The 14,956-nt window shown below is 43.5% G+C and overlaps 1 protein-coding gene across 1 annotated transcript in view; it reads left to right on the forward strand.

The window, feature by feature from the left end:
* The window catches only part of dnah5 (dynein, axonemal, heavy chain 5), a 148,526-nt gene that overhangs the window by 46,105 nt on the left and 87,465 nt on the right, over nucleotides 1-14,956 (forward strand). Inside the window, exons 41-52 of the mRNA XM_050046483.1 lie at nucleotides 1,487-1,557; nucleotides 2,185-2,292; nucleotides 2,526-2,713; nucleotides 4,728-4,922; nucleotides 5,652-5,786; nucleotides 6,094-6,201; nucleotides 6,807-6,960; nucleotides 7,568-7,714; nucleotides 10,280-10,521; nucleotides 10,876-11,052; nucleotides 11,755-11,959; nucleotides 12,161-12,303. Of these exons, the coding sequence (XP_049902440.1) occupies nucleotides 1,487-1,557; nucleotides 2,185-2,292; nucleotides 2,526-2,713; nucleotides 4,728-4,922; nucleotides 5,652-5,786; nucleotides 6,094-6,201; nucleotides 6,807-6,960; nucleotides 7,568-7,714; nucleotides 10,280-10,521; nucleotides 10,876-11,052; nucleotides 11,755-11,959; nucleotides 12,161-12,303 (1,873 nt within the window). The remainder of the gene's footprint in view (nucleotides 1-1,486; nucleotides 1,558-2,184; nucleotides 2,293-2,525; nucleotides 2,714-4,727; nucleotides 4,923-5,651; nucleotides 5,787-6,093; nucleotides 6,202-6,806; nucleotides 6,961-7,567; nucleotides 7,715-10,279; nucleotides 10,522-10,875; nucleotides 11,053-11,754; nucleotides 11,960-12,160; nucleotides 12,304-14,956) is intronic.

Raw genomic sequence — 14,956 nt, forward strand, 5'->3', positions numbered from 1 at the left:
AGGTAAGAACATACTGACCAGCAAGTGCTAGCTAATGATAAAAAAAGTTAACATTTTAACAAGTAGCCAACAGACCTAAACACCTGAATCATCATGGTCAATGGTTCCAGCTAAGGGTTTAGTATGCTTCAAAGTGCTTCTCAGATCTGAAAACTCGATACGGGTTCCAGAGGACGAACTGATAGTGGAGCTGGAGGGGACTGTGTTTGACCATTTTTTCAAAAACTTTATAAAATTCACAACTTTAGCAGTCATGCCCATTTACATAGCAATTGGCCTGTTTTTGGGAGGTATTAAAGTTTGATTTTCTTATTCTTAACATGACTACCTCCATCACTTTCTATCTGCACAAATTAGTGCCTGCCAGGAGAGACTGTCCAAAGGAGTTACATTCATTACTTTCTCTAAATATGTAAATGGCCAGTAAGTGCAAAGGCAGAGCACAAACTTGATTTTACTCTGGCTCTTCAGTTTAGTCTCCCTGTCAATGCCCTCAGCAATAATCTAGAAACAGCCACCCAGTTGTTATTTCCATCTGCGATGTAGTAAAAATGTTACTGTTTCTATGGAGTTGAGGAGTAGGAAGACAGAGTGAGAGCAGTGGAAATGGGAAGAGAATAAATTAGAGAGGAGGAGTAGGCATCCCTGCATCATCACCTCTGTCACTGAGTCTATGACTGACAGATTGAGAGGAAGAGAATCAGACAGTGGGAGGTAGGCAGAATCCCACCAACAGCCAGTGTCAGACTAACAGACACAGAGAGGGACATATGAGATGAGACAGAGAGGAAAAAAGATGTGAGACAAAGAGAAAGAGATGAGAAGAGACAGCAGCAGCGAGGGAGCTACCAGCAGACAGCAGCTCCCAATAGAAGTGGCATACTGGCCTCATGGCCAAAGGCACCAAGGCAGCCCGGATGTTCTCACTCCTTTCTTTCCCTGCCTGAAACAAAATCTGATTCCTCCTCTGTGGTCACTCACTGTCTGTACTCTTCCAGACTGGATGCAGTGGCAGAATGGATGATGGACAGAAAATGTAAAAGGCAAAATGAGTAAAGGTGGAAGTGGTATAACACAGAATGAACGAGACGATGGTGATAATAATATAATTAATTTTTGAAATTATTTTTCACAGTAGTGTCTCACATCCTCTAAAGGACACTATTTGTTAGTATTACCATGATTTTTGATCAGAGCTCAGCCATGCAGTGAAAAGGGAGAACAGTGCTGAGCCAGAGGGTCTGGGTCAGGTCCCGGTGTCAGGCATCCTTGCTGCTGAAGTGTCCTTGAGCAACACACTGAATCCCCACCAGCTTCAGGGGCAGTTTTTCCCGCTGTGCCTGACCTCCTACCTCCCTTTGGAGAATCATATCATATTACTTTTATTGTGTGATGAACTGGATGTGAAGGGAAATGAAAACTGCTTTGTAAGGAAGCAAATTCTAAACTGGTATTATGCCTATGTCTGATGTCTATGTTTGGTCAGGTGCTACATCACCCTGGCCCAGGCTCTCGGTATGAGTATGGGTGGAGCCCCTGCTGGTCCTGCAGGAACAGGTAAGACTGAAGCCTAAATGTATTACCATGAGTAACAATGTGTCCATGAAATACTTATTTTATCTGATTAGAAAAAAAGACTTCTTAGGCAGGACTACAGACATGATAGCAGTACTGGTGGATAGATGATGAGACTGAACATTTAGGGCTTGCATACACAACATGTGGCAGTGGTAAACTATAGTAGAATTGTTTTAAGAATATGGAATAGTCACAAAAATGCAATCAGTGCATCTTTTTGTTAGATTACAGCAGTGATACCTAACGTGGGGCCTGAGACGGAAATAAGAAAAATACGGCCCAAGTACACAGTCTTCTATTCTAGTCTTCTTCAGTCTTCTATTTTTCTTTTATAACTTTATAACTAACAATCAGAAAACTCTTTGGTGGAAGTAGGGATGATGTGATATGCCGGTAGTGACGATAACCATAATATTTAAAAATGAAAGATCTATATCATGTTAATAATATACTTATGGCAATATCGTGTAAAAAAAATCCAATCTTTACCATGGGACCCACTCAGTCAGAGAGAGAGTTTCAGCAGGTGTACTGGTTGGGAAATTGATTTGGCATGGAAAGTGTTGCATCATTTTAAGCTGTGACAAATCTGCCTTATGTTATAAGGTAAGACAGAGACTACCAAAGACATGGGCCGCTGTCTAGGAAAGTATGTTGTGGTCTTCAACTGTTCTGACCAGATGGACTTCAGAGGCTTGGGAAGAATATTCAAAGGTAAGAGTTACACGGCAAATTGGTGCTAGTATGTTATTGCAAATAAAGCAGCACTAGGAAAAATTGTAGGGATAGAGCTCCAACAGAGCTATAAGTTTTGTGCCAAGCTTGAGGAGTTTGGGATGAGTGATGAGGAAGACGTGGTTCAATTGGGCTTATTGAATATTTTGGAGTTGTGTGTTTAATTCATTTGCAACAGAGTGATTATAAAGTTGCTTGTGTCTGATTTCCAGGTCTGGCTCAGTCTGGTTCGTGGGGCTGTTTTGACGAGTTCAACCGCATCGACCTCCCTGTTTTGTCAGTGGCGGCCCAGCAGATCGCAATAGTTCTTACCTGCAAGAAGGAACGTCGCAAAAACTTTGTCTTCACTGATGGAGACAATGTGGATATGAGTCCTGAATTTGGCATTTTCCTCACAATGGTCAGTGACACAACAGTTCCATCATCTCAAAATTAGATAATCTACACCATCATTTATTTTTTTGACCAGTTAGAGGGGCAGCTATGGCTTAGGAGGTAGAGCAGCACGTCCAATAATTGGAATATTGGCGGGTCAATCCCTGGCTCCTCCAGTCTGCATGTCAAAGTATACTCGAGCAAAATACCGAACCCCAAATTGCTCCTGATGGCTGTGCCATTGGTGTGTGAGTTTGTTGAAGCTGTGTAGCAGGTGGCACTTTGTATGGTAACCTCAGCCACCAGTGTGTGAATGGACAAATTTGACTCATAGTGTAAAAAGCACTTTGAGTGTTCAGAAGACTAGAAAGGTGCTAAACAAGTGCAAGTCCATATTATTATCATGGTATTATTCCAGTTTTCAAAAACAAAAAAAATCAGCTTACTCTAAGTATAGCCATTGAACTGAACATTATTCTTAATGTAATGCTTTGCAGTGTTATCTATTGTCAAAAGTTGAGCTGGCTGAAGCACCTGTGTGAGTGGAACTACATGGACATCACAAGAACGTCTAATTTTAGCTGTGAGATTTACAGCATGAAGACACATTTTATTCCAAGCAAAAAAAGATTGGTCTTGTTATTTATAGAACATGCAATAAACCCCAGATAATATCCTGTTATGTCATTTAATGAATGTAGTTAAATGGAATCGACCTGAACCACGTCTTATTTGACAAGTCGGTTTGTACAATATTAAACACCAGGGTCTGCTGCTTGTTAATGATATTAGCCAGTGCTCATTATCATACTCTTCATACAGTAACAGTTGGATCACTTTATCTCCTTTGCACAGTTGCTACCCCAAGGCAAGTCATTAAACAGAGAACTGTGGAATAATTGTCCCATGTGGGGAGAGGGGTCAGAGATCATTCTCTCCTCTGTTTTTACTCAGTGTGTGTGTACATGTATATAGAGACAGTGATCAAAAGCAGGCTCTGTGGAGAGGAGGGCCTGAGCTGTGGCCACAGGGATTTAACTGCTGATAGTGCTTGTTATGTACCTTTATGATGTAGCTGTAATAACTAAAGTTCTTGTGTAGTTTGTCTTATGTATAGACATGAGTACATACAAAGACACTGCAGGTGGTGCGCACATAATAGTATATGTTTTAAATTGTACATATTGCATACACCTGCTTATCGATAAATCTATTAGTCAGCCTGCTGTTTCTGTCTCTCATGTTGTCCACTAGCCTGGAAACCAGACCAATCTGTGAGCGCCTGTTTTATTTGCTCTGGCAGATTCGTCTGGTCCCTCGTCCATTCAGACAGATTTCTAGCTGGCCTGGTCCAGGCCTGGCCAATCACAACCATTTATCTAATATGTGATGGGTTTGATACAATGATTGACAGAGGAGCAGGCCGGCTGTTAGGAAGTATGGGCAGGGGGACAGCATTTTACAAAGTGGGCCTCTTATGCACACCCACCTAACCCCTGCTGTGAGATGGACTGCACCATTTCACAATACCTGCTGGGTTGGGAGCAATAGATGGCACATGGAAATGTGTTTTAATGTTTAAAATACATTTATTTATCATTTAAATGCACATAAATTGTATTGTGAGTGATATGTCAGTAAGTAATTTGTTGCACTTGATCCAATTTAAAGGTCAGCCAAAGACCTTTTCATGGGGTTCATCTGTACCCATTGCCCATTCCCTGAAATGTTTTTTTAGAAACACATTTTAGTGTTTAGGTCTGTGTTTGTTGATACAGCCCCCTGGAAGTTGAAATGAATAGGTTCCAGACTAATTCACATTTGTCAATCAGGTCTGTGAATTTGTCTGTTAATGTCAGGCTAGAATTCTTTTTTTTTTTTTTTTCTTAACTTGAGGTTTTATTTGTAACTGTATAATCTGAGATCTAAATGTTTAATGCAATAAATATACAATATTACATTTCCTCATAATTATCATTTAAGCTTTTCCTGTTTTCACCCCTTTAAATCTCCTCCCCTCCTCTTCTCTTGTAAAACAGAACCCAGGTTATGCAGGTCGCCAGGAGCTCCCTGAGAACCTGAAGATAAACTTTCGCTCAGTGGCCATGATGGTTCCTGACCGTCAGATCATAATTAGGGTAAAACTGGCCAGTTGCGGGTTTATAGACAACATGGAGCTGGCCCGTAAGTTCTTCACTCTTTACAAGCTGTGTGAGGAGCAACTCTCCAAACAGGTGATGAGATCTGAGTACAAAATGTGACACTTTTTCTTCTTGTTTTAAATCATTAAAAAATATATACTGTAGATTTCCCTCATCTGTTATCAGAGTTACATACAGCACATACAGTATTAGTTATTTTACATTATTGAGTAGATGACAACACACACAATGCAAAGGTGCAAGTAAAAAAAAATAAAGTGAATACAGAGAAAAGAAAGGTCTCCTCGATCACATAAGATGCACATATTTTATAATAAAGCCAAGCTTTTGTTCTCTAAGCCTTAAAGGGAATCTCAAGACTTATAATGGCAACAAATACAGCACATCTGTGTGATGCAGGTACACATTGGAAATGTAGTTCAGAATTATGACTCCCAAAACACAGGAGACCCCACAAATATAGCATATGCAATCACTAAGGAAAACTCAAACACATGGTGATTCTCATTTGGCAAAAATTTTCCTTGATGAAGGTCTAACGGGTAACAGTTTGGCATATGATTAAATAATTGCAGTGGATATATGCTATTAGTGCCCAAAGTTGAGTGCATTACAATGTAGTGGTCTATGACTAAAGTATTTGATTCATCTGTAAGTTAGGTCTTGGTTTTTGAGTGAAATTATTTGCTCGACTGTCTTATTAGCTTAGTGAAATACTTGTAAATGCTTGTTTACATAGCTGTCTGCAAACATATCATGATGAATGACTGTGAATCTAAATTGCTATTTGTGATTGTTCAGGTTCACTATGACTTTGGCCTCCGGAATATCCTGTCAGTGCTGCGAACACTGGGAGCAGCCAAGCGAGCAAACCCGAATGACACAGAGTCCACCATCGTCATGAGGGTCCTCAGGGACATGAACTTATCCAAGCTGGTCAGTCCAGAATAAAATAGAATAGAATACAGTAGAGCATCTGCTAGATAATCTTGAATTTGTTAAAAAAAAAAAAAAAAAGAAGAATCAAACAGTCAAGATATCTTTTGATGCATTTTATAAATAAAAATGTAATGAATTAAAATGTGTAGTCAGTAATTGAAGATAATAACAAGAAAGTAAATGGACTACATATTAAACTACACTAAATAATCAAAGCAGTCAACAGTATAAAAGACAGAATTTGAATCATTGTTTTTTTGTAGCTTTTTGCTAACTTGTGTCTGTTTACTCATGTTTGTGTTAGATCGATGAGGATGAGCCGCTCTTCCTGAGCTTGATTGAGGACCTCTTCCCAGGCATCCAACTTGATAAAGCAGGCTACCCTGAATTAGAGTCTGCCATCGACTTACAGGTAGGGGAGAAACTGAGGGATGAGTTTGTCAATGTTGGCAAGGGAGAGAGAAATGACAGAGAAGTACAGTAGGATAGAAGGTGGGAGGGAGGAACAGAGGGAGAGAGTGGAGAAGGGCAGAGGAAGAAGTAAATAGAGGGTGAGAGAGGGACGTGAGGAAGCTGAGTAAAATCTGGCAAAAGACTAATGGACTGTGAGACTGCTGTATCTTTCATGTCACTGTTAAATGCCTCAAGATATAGCACCCAAAGGGATACAAATGGTGTCATTTACCATTTGTCAAGGACCTAACCTAAGTAACTGTGGCAAACACAGTGCAGAGAAAATAAAAAGTAAAATGTTAGGTCTTTAAATTACAGCGTGGTCGTGTATGGTGTATTATGTGCGTTAATCCCTGCAGTGATGTACACTTAACCTAATATCTCTTAATGTACCTGCTTTTAATATGTGTGAACCGGTGGGCGATTCTGTCAATACATTACGATACACTTTTCTAACAGTATCATCCAGAGCATGCCATAATACTTTGTATACTTTACTTGTATGCTTAATATGTTCAATATAGTAGAATTGCAGTTGTGTGTACTGTAATTTTGCTTCCTTAGGTTGAGGAAGCAGGCCTGATCAGTCACCCTCCCTGGAAACTGAAGGTCATCCAGCTGTTTGAGACTCAGAGGGTCCGACATGGCATGATGGCCCTTGGGCCCAGTGGGGCCGGAAAGACAGCTTGTATACACACGCTGATGAGAGCTATGACAGGTAGGATATCATGCATGTTTTGGGATGTATATTCAGGAAAAATGACACAAACATGTGATAAATTGGCTGATGTTGAAACCTCTAGGTCTCGTATCCGAGACAGAGACAAAGTTTATCTTTTCTGCCTCTGAACTTATTTGAACTTTAGAAAACTGACAAATCATTGTACAAGTTTTTTTATGTGCATATTTTTGTTTTAAAACATTTAGTGTGATAGATACGCGCACCTTACAAATGTAGGAGTTAATGTTTCTGTCAGTGAGTGCGTTTACATCGACATAAAGAACCCGTTTATGAGGATTATCCCTGTTAACAATCATTTTTGGGATATGGCTTTTACAAGTTTTTGCATTGCTGTTGCCTCACTTGGTTGAAGCCGCGCCTGTGCACGTGGTCGGCCGCTCTCAATACCTGGGATACATGCAACAGTGAAGTACTCCAGGTGCCATATACCGGTTTCTTAAATGGGATAAGGTGTTATCCAGGTTTCTGAAAATGGAATATAGTATTTACATGCTCAAACACATTAATGGGATACTCCAAAAACCTGATCATAGACGAGTTATTCATGTCCATGTAAACACATTCAATGTCTTTATTCTCTCAGAGTGTGGTCAGCCTCACAAAGAGATGCGCATGAACCCGAAAGCCATCACAGCACCTCAGATGTTTGGTCGACTGGATGTGGCCACAAACGACTGGACTGACGGCATCTTCTCTACACTCTGGAGGAAAACACTGAGAGCAAAGAAAGGTCAGGTTGCTTTCTCAACATTGGCTTCAGCTTGGAGCTGAAATAAGCTGACATTAAAGGGATAGTGAACCCAAAAATGAAAATTCAGCCATTATCTACTCACCCATATGCCGATGGAGGCCCTGATGAAGTTTTAGAGTCCTCACATCCCTTGCGGAGATCGGCGGGGGAGCGGCTAGCACACCTAATGGCAGACGGCGCCCCAGATTAACGTCCAAGAACGCAAAATTGAATCCACAAAGTATCTCCATACTGCTCATCCGTAGTGATCCAAGTGTGCTGCAGCCCCGACATAAAAAGTTGTTTCAAAAAACGTCATATGAACTCTGTTTTTAGCCTCACTGTAGCCTGTAGCTCTTCTTCTCTGTGCTCCGCACTCACGTGTGCGTGCTCAGGGTGATCGGTGATGCACGGTCTCTGAAGAGCAGCAGTCTCGTCAGTACTGATGTCCAGATTCTCAAGTGCAGGCATCGCCATTTCCCAGTCTGAGCAGCAAAGACTTTCCTCATCCGTTGGCATTGCTTTGCATTTGAAACAACTACACCACCAGGTTTCCAGTGCTCGACTCTGGTATTCTGCGGCTGGCTTAGGGTTAGGCTCATGAGCTGCGGCGGCTGCTTCGTCCAGTAGCCTGAGTTCCGTCCGTATACTCGGGCTCAAACAAATACAGCTCAACAATGAAATGCTGTTCCTCCTCAATTTCAAAGTCTCAACAATGAAATGCTGTTCCTCCTCAATTTCAAAGTCTTCAGACATGTTGGGCTGTCCTTTGCTTAAAGACCATAGTGCAAATTATCTTTTAGCTCTGTGGTTTCTGTTGTCTCCCCCTGCGGTGATGTAAACACGGGTGAGCAAAGCTCATGCTTTCGCTGGTCTCACGCAGGCGTGCACACGTGAACGCAGAGCACAGAGAAGCAGTCAGAGCTACAGGCTACAGTGAGGCTATAAACAGAGTTCATATGACGTTTTTTGAAACAACTTTTTATGTCGGGGCTGCAGCACACTTGGATCACTACGGATGAGCAGTATGGAGATACTTTGTGGATTCAATTTTGTGTTTTTGGACGTTAGTCTGGGGCGCCGTCTGCCATTAGGTGTGCTAGCCGCTCCCCCGCCGACCTCCGCAAGGGGTGTGAGGACTCTAAAACTTCACCAGGGCCTCCATCAGCATATGGGTGAGTAGATAATGGCTGAATTTTCATTTTTGGGTGCACTATCCCTTTAACAAAAAATATAGAATGTAGAATGAGTTATATTATAAATAAGCATGTGTTGCAGAGAGCTCTACTTACTGTAGATAGCTGTGTAAATTAGGGAATATTTCCACTTTTTATGCGCTAAGACTTAATATTATAAAAGGTTGCCTGTTAGGCATGTTTTGAGAATTAACTTGAATATCTTCATAAGCACAGTTGTGGTCTGTTTGAAGCTTAGCAAAAGCTGTTATAGCTGCTTAATTGACAAATAAGGGAGCATGTCATAACAGCATCCTCTCTGTGAGGTTAACGAAAGGGGAAGAGAGAAAACATGAGAGGGATCCCTGCTGAGCTAAGAAATAATTCCTCAAATCATGAGCACTCCTGGTAATCCAGGGATTTCTTTTCTTTTTTTTTTCTTTGGGAACTTTGGGGAAACCATTACGTTAGTTGCAGAGAAGTTTTTAGTATCTCGGAACATCATTGCATCCATAGTTCAAAGCAGCACCATCAGCTTTTTTTTTAATCTCCCTGCTCAGCTCTAATCCTACACACTTCATTAAAAATGCATGTGTGCGTTGGCATGAATATACATTATGTGTGTTTGCTTTTATGTATCAAAATATGCATCTGATGAACTCAGTATGTGCTCTCTTTTTGTTATGCACGTCTTTGAGCAGGATGCACTTCATGTGTTTGTCAGTTGCGTTTTTGACTGCTGCCTCCTGTTCATACTCTTCATGCGTGCAGCTTGTTGCTTTGAGCAGAAAGGAATCTAGTATAGAACTAGTACGGGATGTGGACAGGACTGAGGGAAGTATTCTACAAGGAGAAGAAATGCCTTGTGAAAACAGGCTGTGTGTGCCTTGTGATTCAACAGATGCAGCAACCACATCCTAAGCCTGATGTATTTAAAAATGTCTGTATAGAAATGCAGCTGGTGGCTCATTTGTATGAAAGCAGTCATATTAGTAATGGATTATTTTGGCTCCAAATTGTGACTCCTTTGGTTTAAGACCTAACCCATATCCATTAATGACCAGCAGCTATACTGTACAATTTTTCCTGACACACTGTCTTGTGTTTGTGTTAAGTGTTTTCTAAGGAAGTGGATTTTAATGTATATTTACAATGATAAAAGACCATATGAGCGAGGTGGCATTTTGAACTCCCGGTTGAGCAAACACACCGGTTCACCCACACATCTGTTTCAGTAAGAGTCATGTAACCACCTTTTATGTGCACTAAATGCATATTCAGAGGCCTTTTAATCCTGCCAGCTAGCACATTAGGTGTGACAGCTCCAGGTCATGCATCATATTATATTCATGTCTATTTCGACAAACAGAAACACTGTTCTCTCTTCTAGGAGAGCACATCTGGATAGTCCTGGATGGACCAGTGGATGCCATCTGGATTGAGAACCTAAACTCAGTTTTGGATGACAACAGAACACTAACGCTGGCAAATGGAGACCGTATTCCCATGGCTCCCAACTGTAAAGTGGTTTTTGAGCCACACAACATAGACAACGCCTCTCCAGCTACCGTCTCACGCAATGGCATGGTGTTCATGAGTTCCTCCGTGCTCAGCTGGAGCCCTATACTAGAGGTGAATGGACAAATGTTTTTTGCTTCCCTAAACAGAAATTGAAAATTGTGATGCTTATTGTAAGGCAAAGTACGTACCTGCAAAATAACATCTAAATCAGTGGTTCTAAAAGTGTGTGCTATGGCATCCTGGGCCCAAGACTGCTGTGAGATTTGTTGTGAGAAGCGTTCACACAGATCAAAACTAAATAAATATGGATTGGTTGGTTCAGAGGGCTTTACATGTCTACTGCATCTAAAACTAAACATCACAAAACTTGACTATGGATTTATTAACAGCTTGTACCCTCTGTGTTGTTTGAGACTAATGTAATTTATGTAATCTCAACTGCAATGATGTCATTGTTCTTCTCAGGGCTGGTTGAAGAAACGCTCCCCCCAGGAAGCAGAAGTACTGAGGGAACTCTTCTCTTCGTCCTTCGCTGAACTCTACCGCTTCAGTGTGCAGTCACTAGAGTTCAAGATGGACATGCTCGAGGCCTTTGTCATCATGCAGTGCATCAACATGCTGCAGGGACTCATACCACCAAAGGTAAGGTCACAATTGTTCTGAATTCCCATCTTTGGGACTGACTGCACTCAGACAGCACTTACTCTGTATTTTAATGATGAAGAGGTTAATTCCTACTGCCAAAACAAAATGCTGGAGTCAAGGAGACTGAGGAGGAATCATTTGCTGCTCTAAGAAAACTGTTGGAGGGTATTGGATAGACTTGAGTAGGTGATCTGTAAAGCATCAAATACTTCTGTTAATGTAGGTTGTGAAACTAACAGATGCAAGCTTGGTACTGCATCAATAAGTAACATCACCAGTGGAGCCCTAAACATCTAATTATGCCTGTTTTGTGTAATTAGAGCATAAACCAGCATTCATGTATATATATTTTTAATCTCGCCCCTTTTTTAAAGTAACTGGGGACCCAGTGGTTTAGTAGCTTTATTTTAGATGAGGGAATTGTTTTGCCGCGAATTCAGTTAATTGTTAATGAGTCTGTGAAACTTTGCAGTTGCCTGTTTGATTACCTTGTAGGCATCTTTTGTGTTCTTGTCGGATGTTTTATGTACTTTGTTACATGCTATATAGGCTGGAAACCATAAGTGGTAGTCTTTTTGTTTAAGACAAGATACCTCAGTAAAAAGTGACAACTCTGATGTATGTTTATTTTTGTCCTTCTGATGTGTGTGGTGGTTGTTTGAACAAAGTCCTTGATCTAAAGTAGTCTTTACTCTACAGGAGCATTGTGGTGAGCTATCCAGAGAGCACTTGGAGCGGCTGTATGTCTTTGCCCTAATGTGGAGCACCGGAGCCTTACTTGAACTGGATGACCGGAGGAAGATGGAGATCTGGCTCAGAGGAAACAACAGTATCCGTCTAAACTTGCCAGACATTCCCTCTGACAGTGACGGCACCATGTTTGACTACCATGTCACAGCAGATGGTATGCATTGATAAACAGATGTTATCACCTGTAGATTGGGTGCCTGTGAATATTGAAGCTGCACTTCATTTTGCAGCAGGTGTACATTTATCAAACTGTACAGTGAAATATGGAAATATGGAAGTGTCACTGTTATATTTTGTACTTATCTCTACACCTCAGTTCATATTTTTAATGCATGCACATTTATTACTCTCCCAGGTCAGTGGGTCCACTGGAGCACCAGAGTGGAGGAGTACGTTTATCCATCTGAATACACCCCAGAGTACAGCTCCATCTTGGTCCCCAATGTGGACAATGTTAGAACAGACTTCCTAATTCAGACCATCGCCAAGCAGGGCAAGGTGAGGTTTGCTAAAGGAAAACTAAAGCAGTGTAAATGTAATGTTATGACTAATGTTATAACTACTGTTCCCTGAAGGAGAGGAACGAGGTACAACACACAGTTGTATATGGGATATCTTGCTTTCATCCCCCTTGGCTGAATACACCTTTAATCACGCCCTTAGGCAGATGGTGCGTGACGACGCATGCTCTTTGCGTGGCCCCGCCCACGCATAAGAGGCCGGTCGTCAGCTCCATCCCCAGTTCGACAGCTGCATTTCACCGAGCCCGGCTGCGCTGCGGGGCAAACGTGGTGTTGTACCTCGTTCCTCTCCTTCAGGGAACAGTAGTTATAGTCATAACATTACGTTCCCTTTCAGTCGATTCACTCGGTACAACACACAGTTGTATATGGGACCTATAATCGCGCCCCGCAAGCAGCTATCAGAACCGTAAAACCTCCCCCAGCGCACTAGGGCGCACAGCTGGCTGAGAGGACAGAATGAGCCACCGAAGGGGCTGTCACATCCAGACGATAGAACCGAGCAAAAGTGTGTGGCAATGCCCAACTGGCAGCAGCACAAATATCACCTACAGGCACCCCCCTGAATAGGGCCCAAGACGTAGCCATACCCCTAGTGGAGTGAGCTCTCACACCCTGGGGCAGCTGATGGCCTCTGCTGCTGTATGCAAGAGAAATCGCCTCCACAATCCAATGGGAGAGACGCTGTCTTGACAGAGCCTTACCCCTAACCGGATTGGCGAAACATACAAATAGCTGGTCACACAAGCGCACATCTCTGGTACATTCCATGTATGAGCGCAACGCACGCACAGGGCACAAACAATGCAACTTCCTCTGCTCCTCAGTGACAAACGGAGGAGGACAGAAAGCCATCAAGTCAAAAGCCATGGAGCAATAGTCTGCGGGGATAACCTTAGGTAAATACGCAGCATTAGGTCGTAATGTTACCTTGGAACCATCCGGGGTGAACTGGGTGCACGAAGGGTGCACAGACAAAGCATGGAGGTCACCCACCCGCTTAGCTGAGGCTAACGCGAGGAGAAGAGCAGTCTTATATGAAAGGATCTCAAAACCAAAATCAGGTCCCATGAAGGAACACCAGGCCTAACCACCGGCTTAAGCCGGCGCAAACCCTTCAGAAAACGCATGGCAAGGCGATGAGCCCCTGCATCAAAGCCAATATGACAAGCTGAAATAGCGGCCAAGTAAACTTTAATAGTGGAGAAGGACAGCCCTTTATCTGACAGTTCCTGTAGAAACGTCAATACATCCACCATAGAGCACTGGAAGGCGACTATGTTACGTTCCTGGCACCATACCTCAAATGCACGCCACTTATAGGCGTACAAACCTCTGGTTGATGGTGCCCGGGCACTCTGGATTGTCTCCACCACACCAGGGGGCAGACCCAGAGCCATCAGGTTGGACCTCTCAACAGGTAAGCATGCAGCCGCCACAGCTCTGGGCGCGGGTGTAACACCTCTCCTCCCCCCTGGGAAAGGAGGTCCCTGCACAAGGGGAGCTGCCAGGGTCTCTCCACCAGCAGACTGATAATCTCCGCGTACCATGACTTCGTCGGCCACTGTGGAGCCACCAAAATCAGAGTTAGGCTCTGGCGCCGTACTCTCTCTAACACCGGCAGTATCATTTCCGCGGGGGGAAATGCATACAGGAGGATGTTGGGCCATGGGTGAGCCAGCGCATCCACTCCCAGAGGCGCGTCCCAATCTCTCAGAGAGAAAAACAGAGGGCAGTGAGCATTCTCTTTGGAGGCAAACAGGTCCACCCCCGCTCTCCCAAAATACTCCCAAATCTGACCCACCACTCGTGGATGCAATCTCCACTCGTTCGCCAGCGGACCCCCTCTGGAGAGGAGGTCCGGTCCCAAGTTCAGGTGGCCCGGTATGTGCGTGGCCCTGAGGGACAACAAGTGAATACTGCACCATGTTAACAGAGAGTGAGCCAACTTCAACAGGAGAAGGGACCGAGTCCCCCCCTGCCTGTTTATGTAGGAGACCACTGTTGTGTTGTCCGTCCTGATCAGAACGTGTTGGCCTGTCAGGGCTGAACTAAAGTGCTTCACCGCCAAAAAGATGGCAAGCAGCTCCAGATAATTGATGTGGAGCCTGCTTTGCTCCTGTGTCCAGACCCCTCTCACTGCTGCNACCACTGTTGTGTTGTCCGTCCTGATCAGAACGTGTTGGCCTGTCAGGGCTGAACTAAAGTGCTTCACCGCCAAAAAGATGGCAAGCAGCTCCAGATAATTGATGTGGAGCCTGCTTTGCTCCTGTGTCCAGACCCCTCTCACTGCTGCACCGTCGCACAGAGCCCCCCACCCCCTTAGGGAGGCATCTGTGGAGACGACCTTGCAGGAAGTCACCCTCCCGATCGGTGAGCCCACGCGCAGCAGACCGGGTTCTCTCCATGGGAGGAGCGCGGTCATGCAGGCGGGAGTTACCGACACTTTCCTTTGAAGGTGACGCTGAGGGTGCAGACGAAGAGCACGAGACCAGCGCTGAAAACCCCTCATTTTCAGCAGTCCCAGCGGTACTACTGCTATCATGGAGGCCATCATGCCCGCTAGTTGCAAGACCGTGTGGTAGCGCAGTTTGCGTTCCAACTGAAATTGAGCCAGACAGTGCTGAAAC

Source organism: Epinephelus moara, chromosome 6, assembly GCF_006386435.1.
Source record: "Epinephelus moara isolate mb chromosome 6, YSFRI_EMoa_1.0, whole genome shotgun sequence".
NCBI classification, from domain to species: Eukaryota; Metazoa; Chordata; class Actinopteri; order Perciformes; family Serranidae; genus Epinephelus; species Epinephelus moara.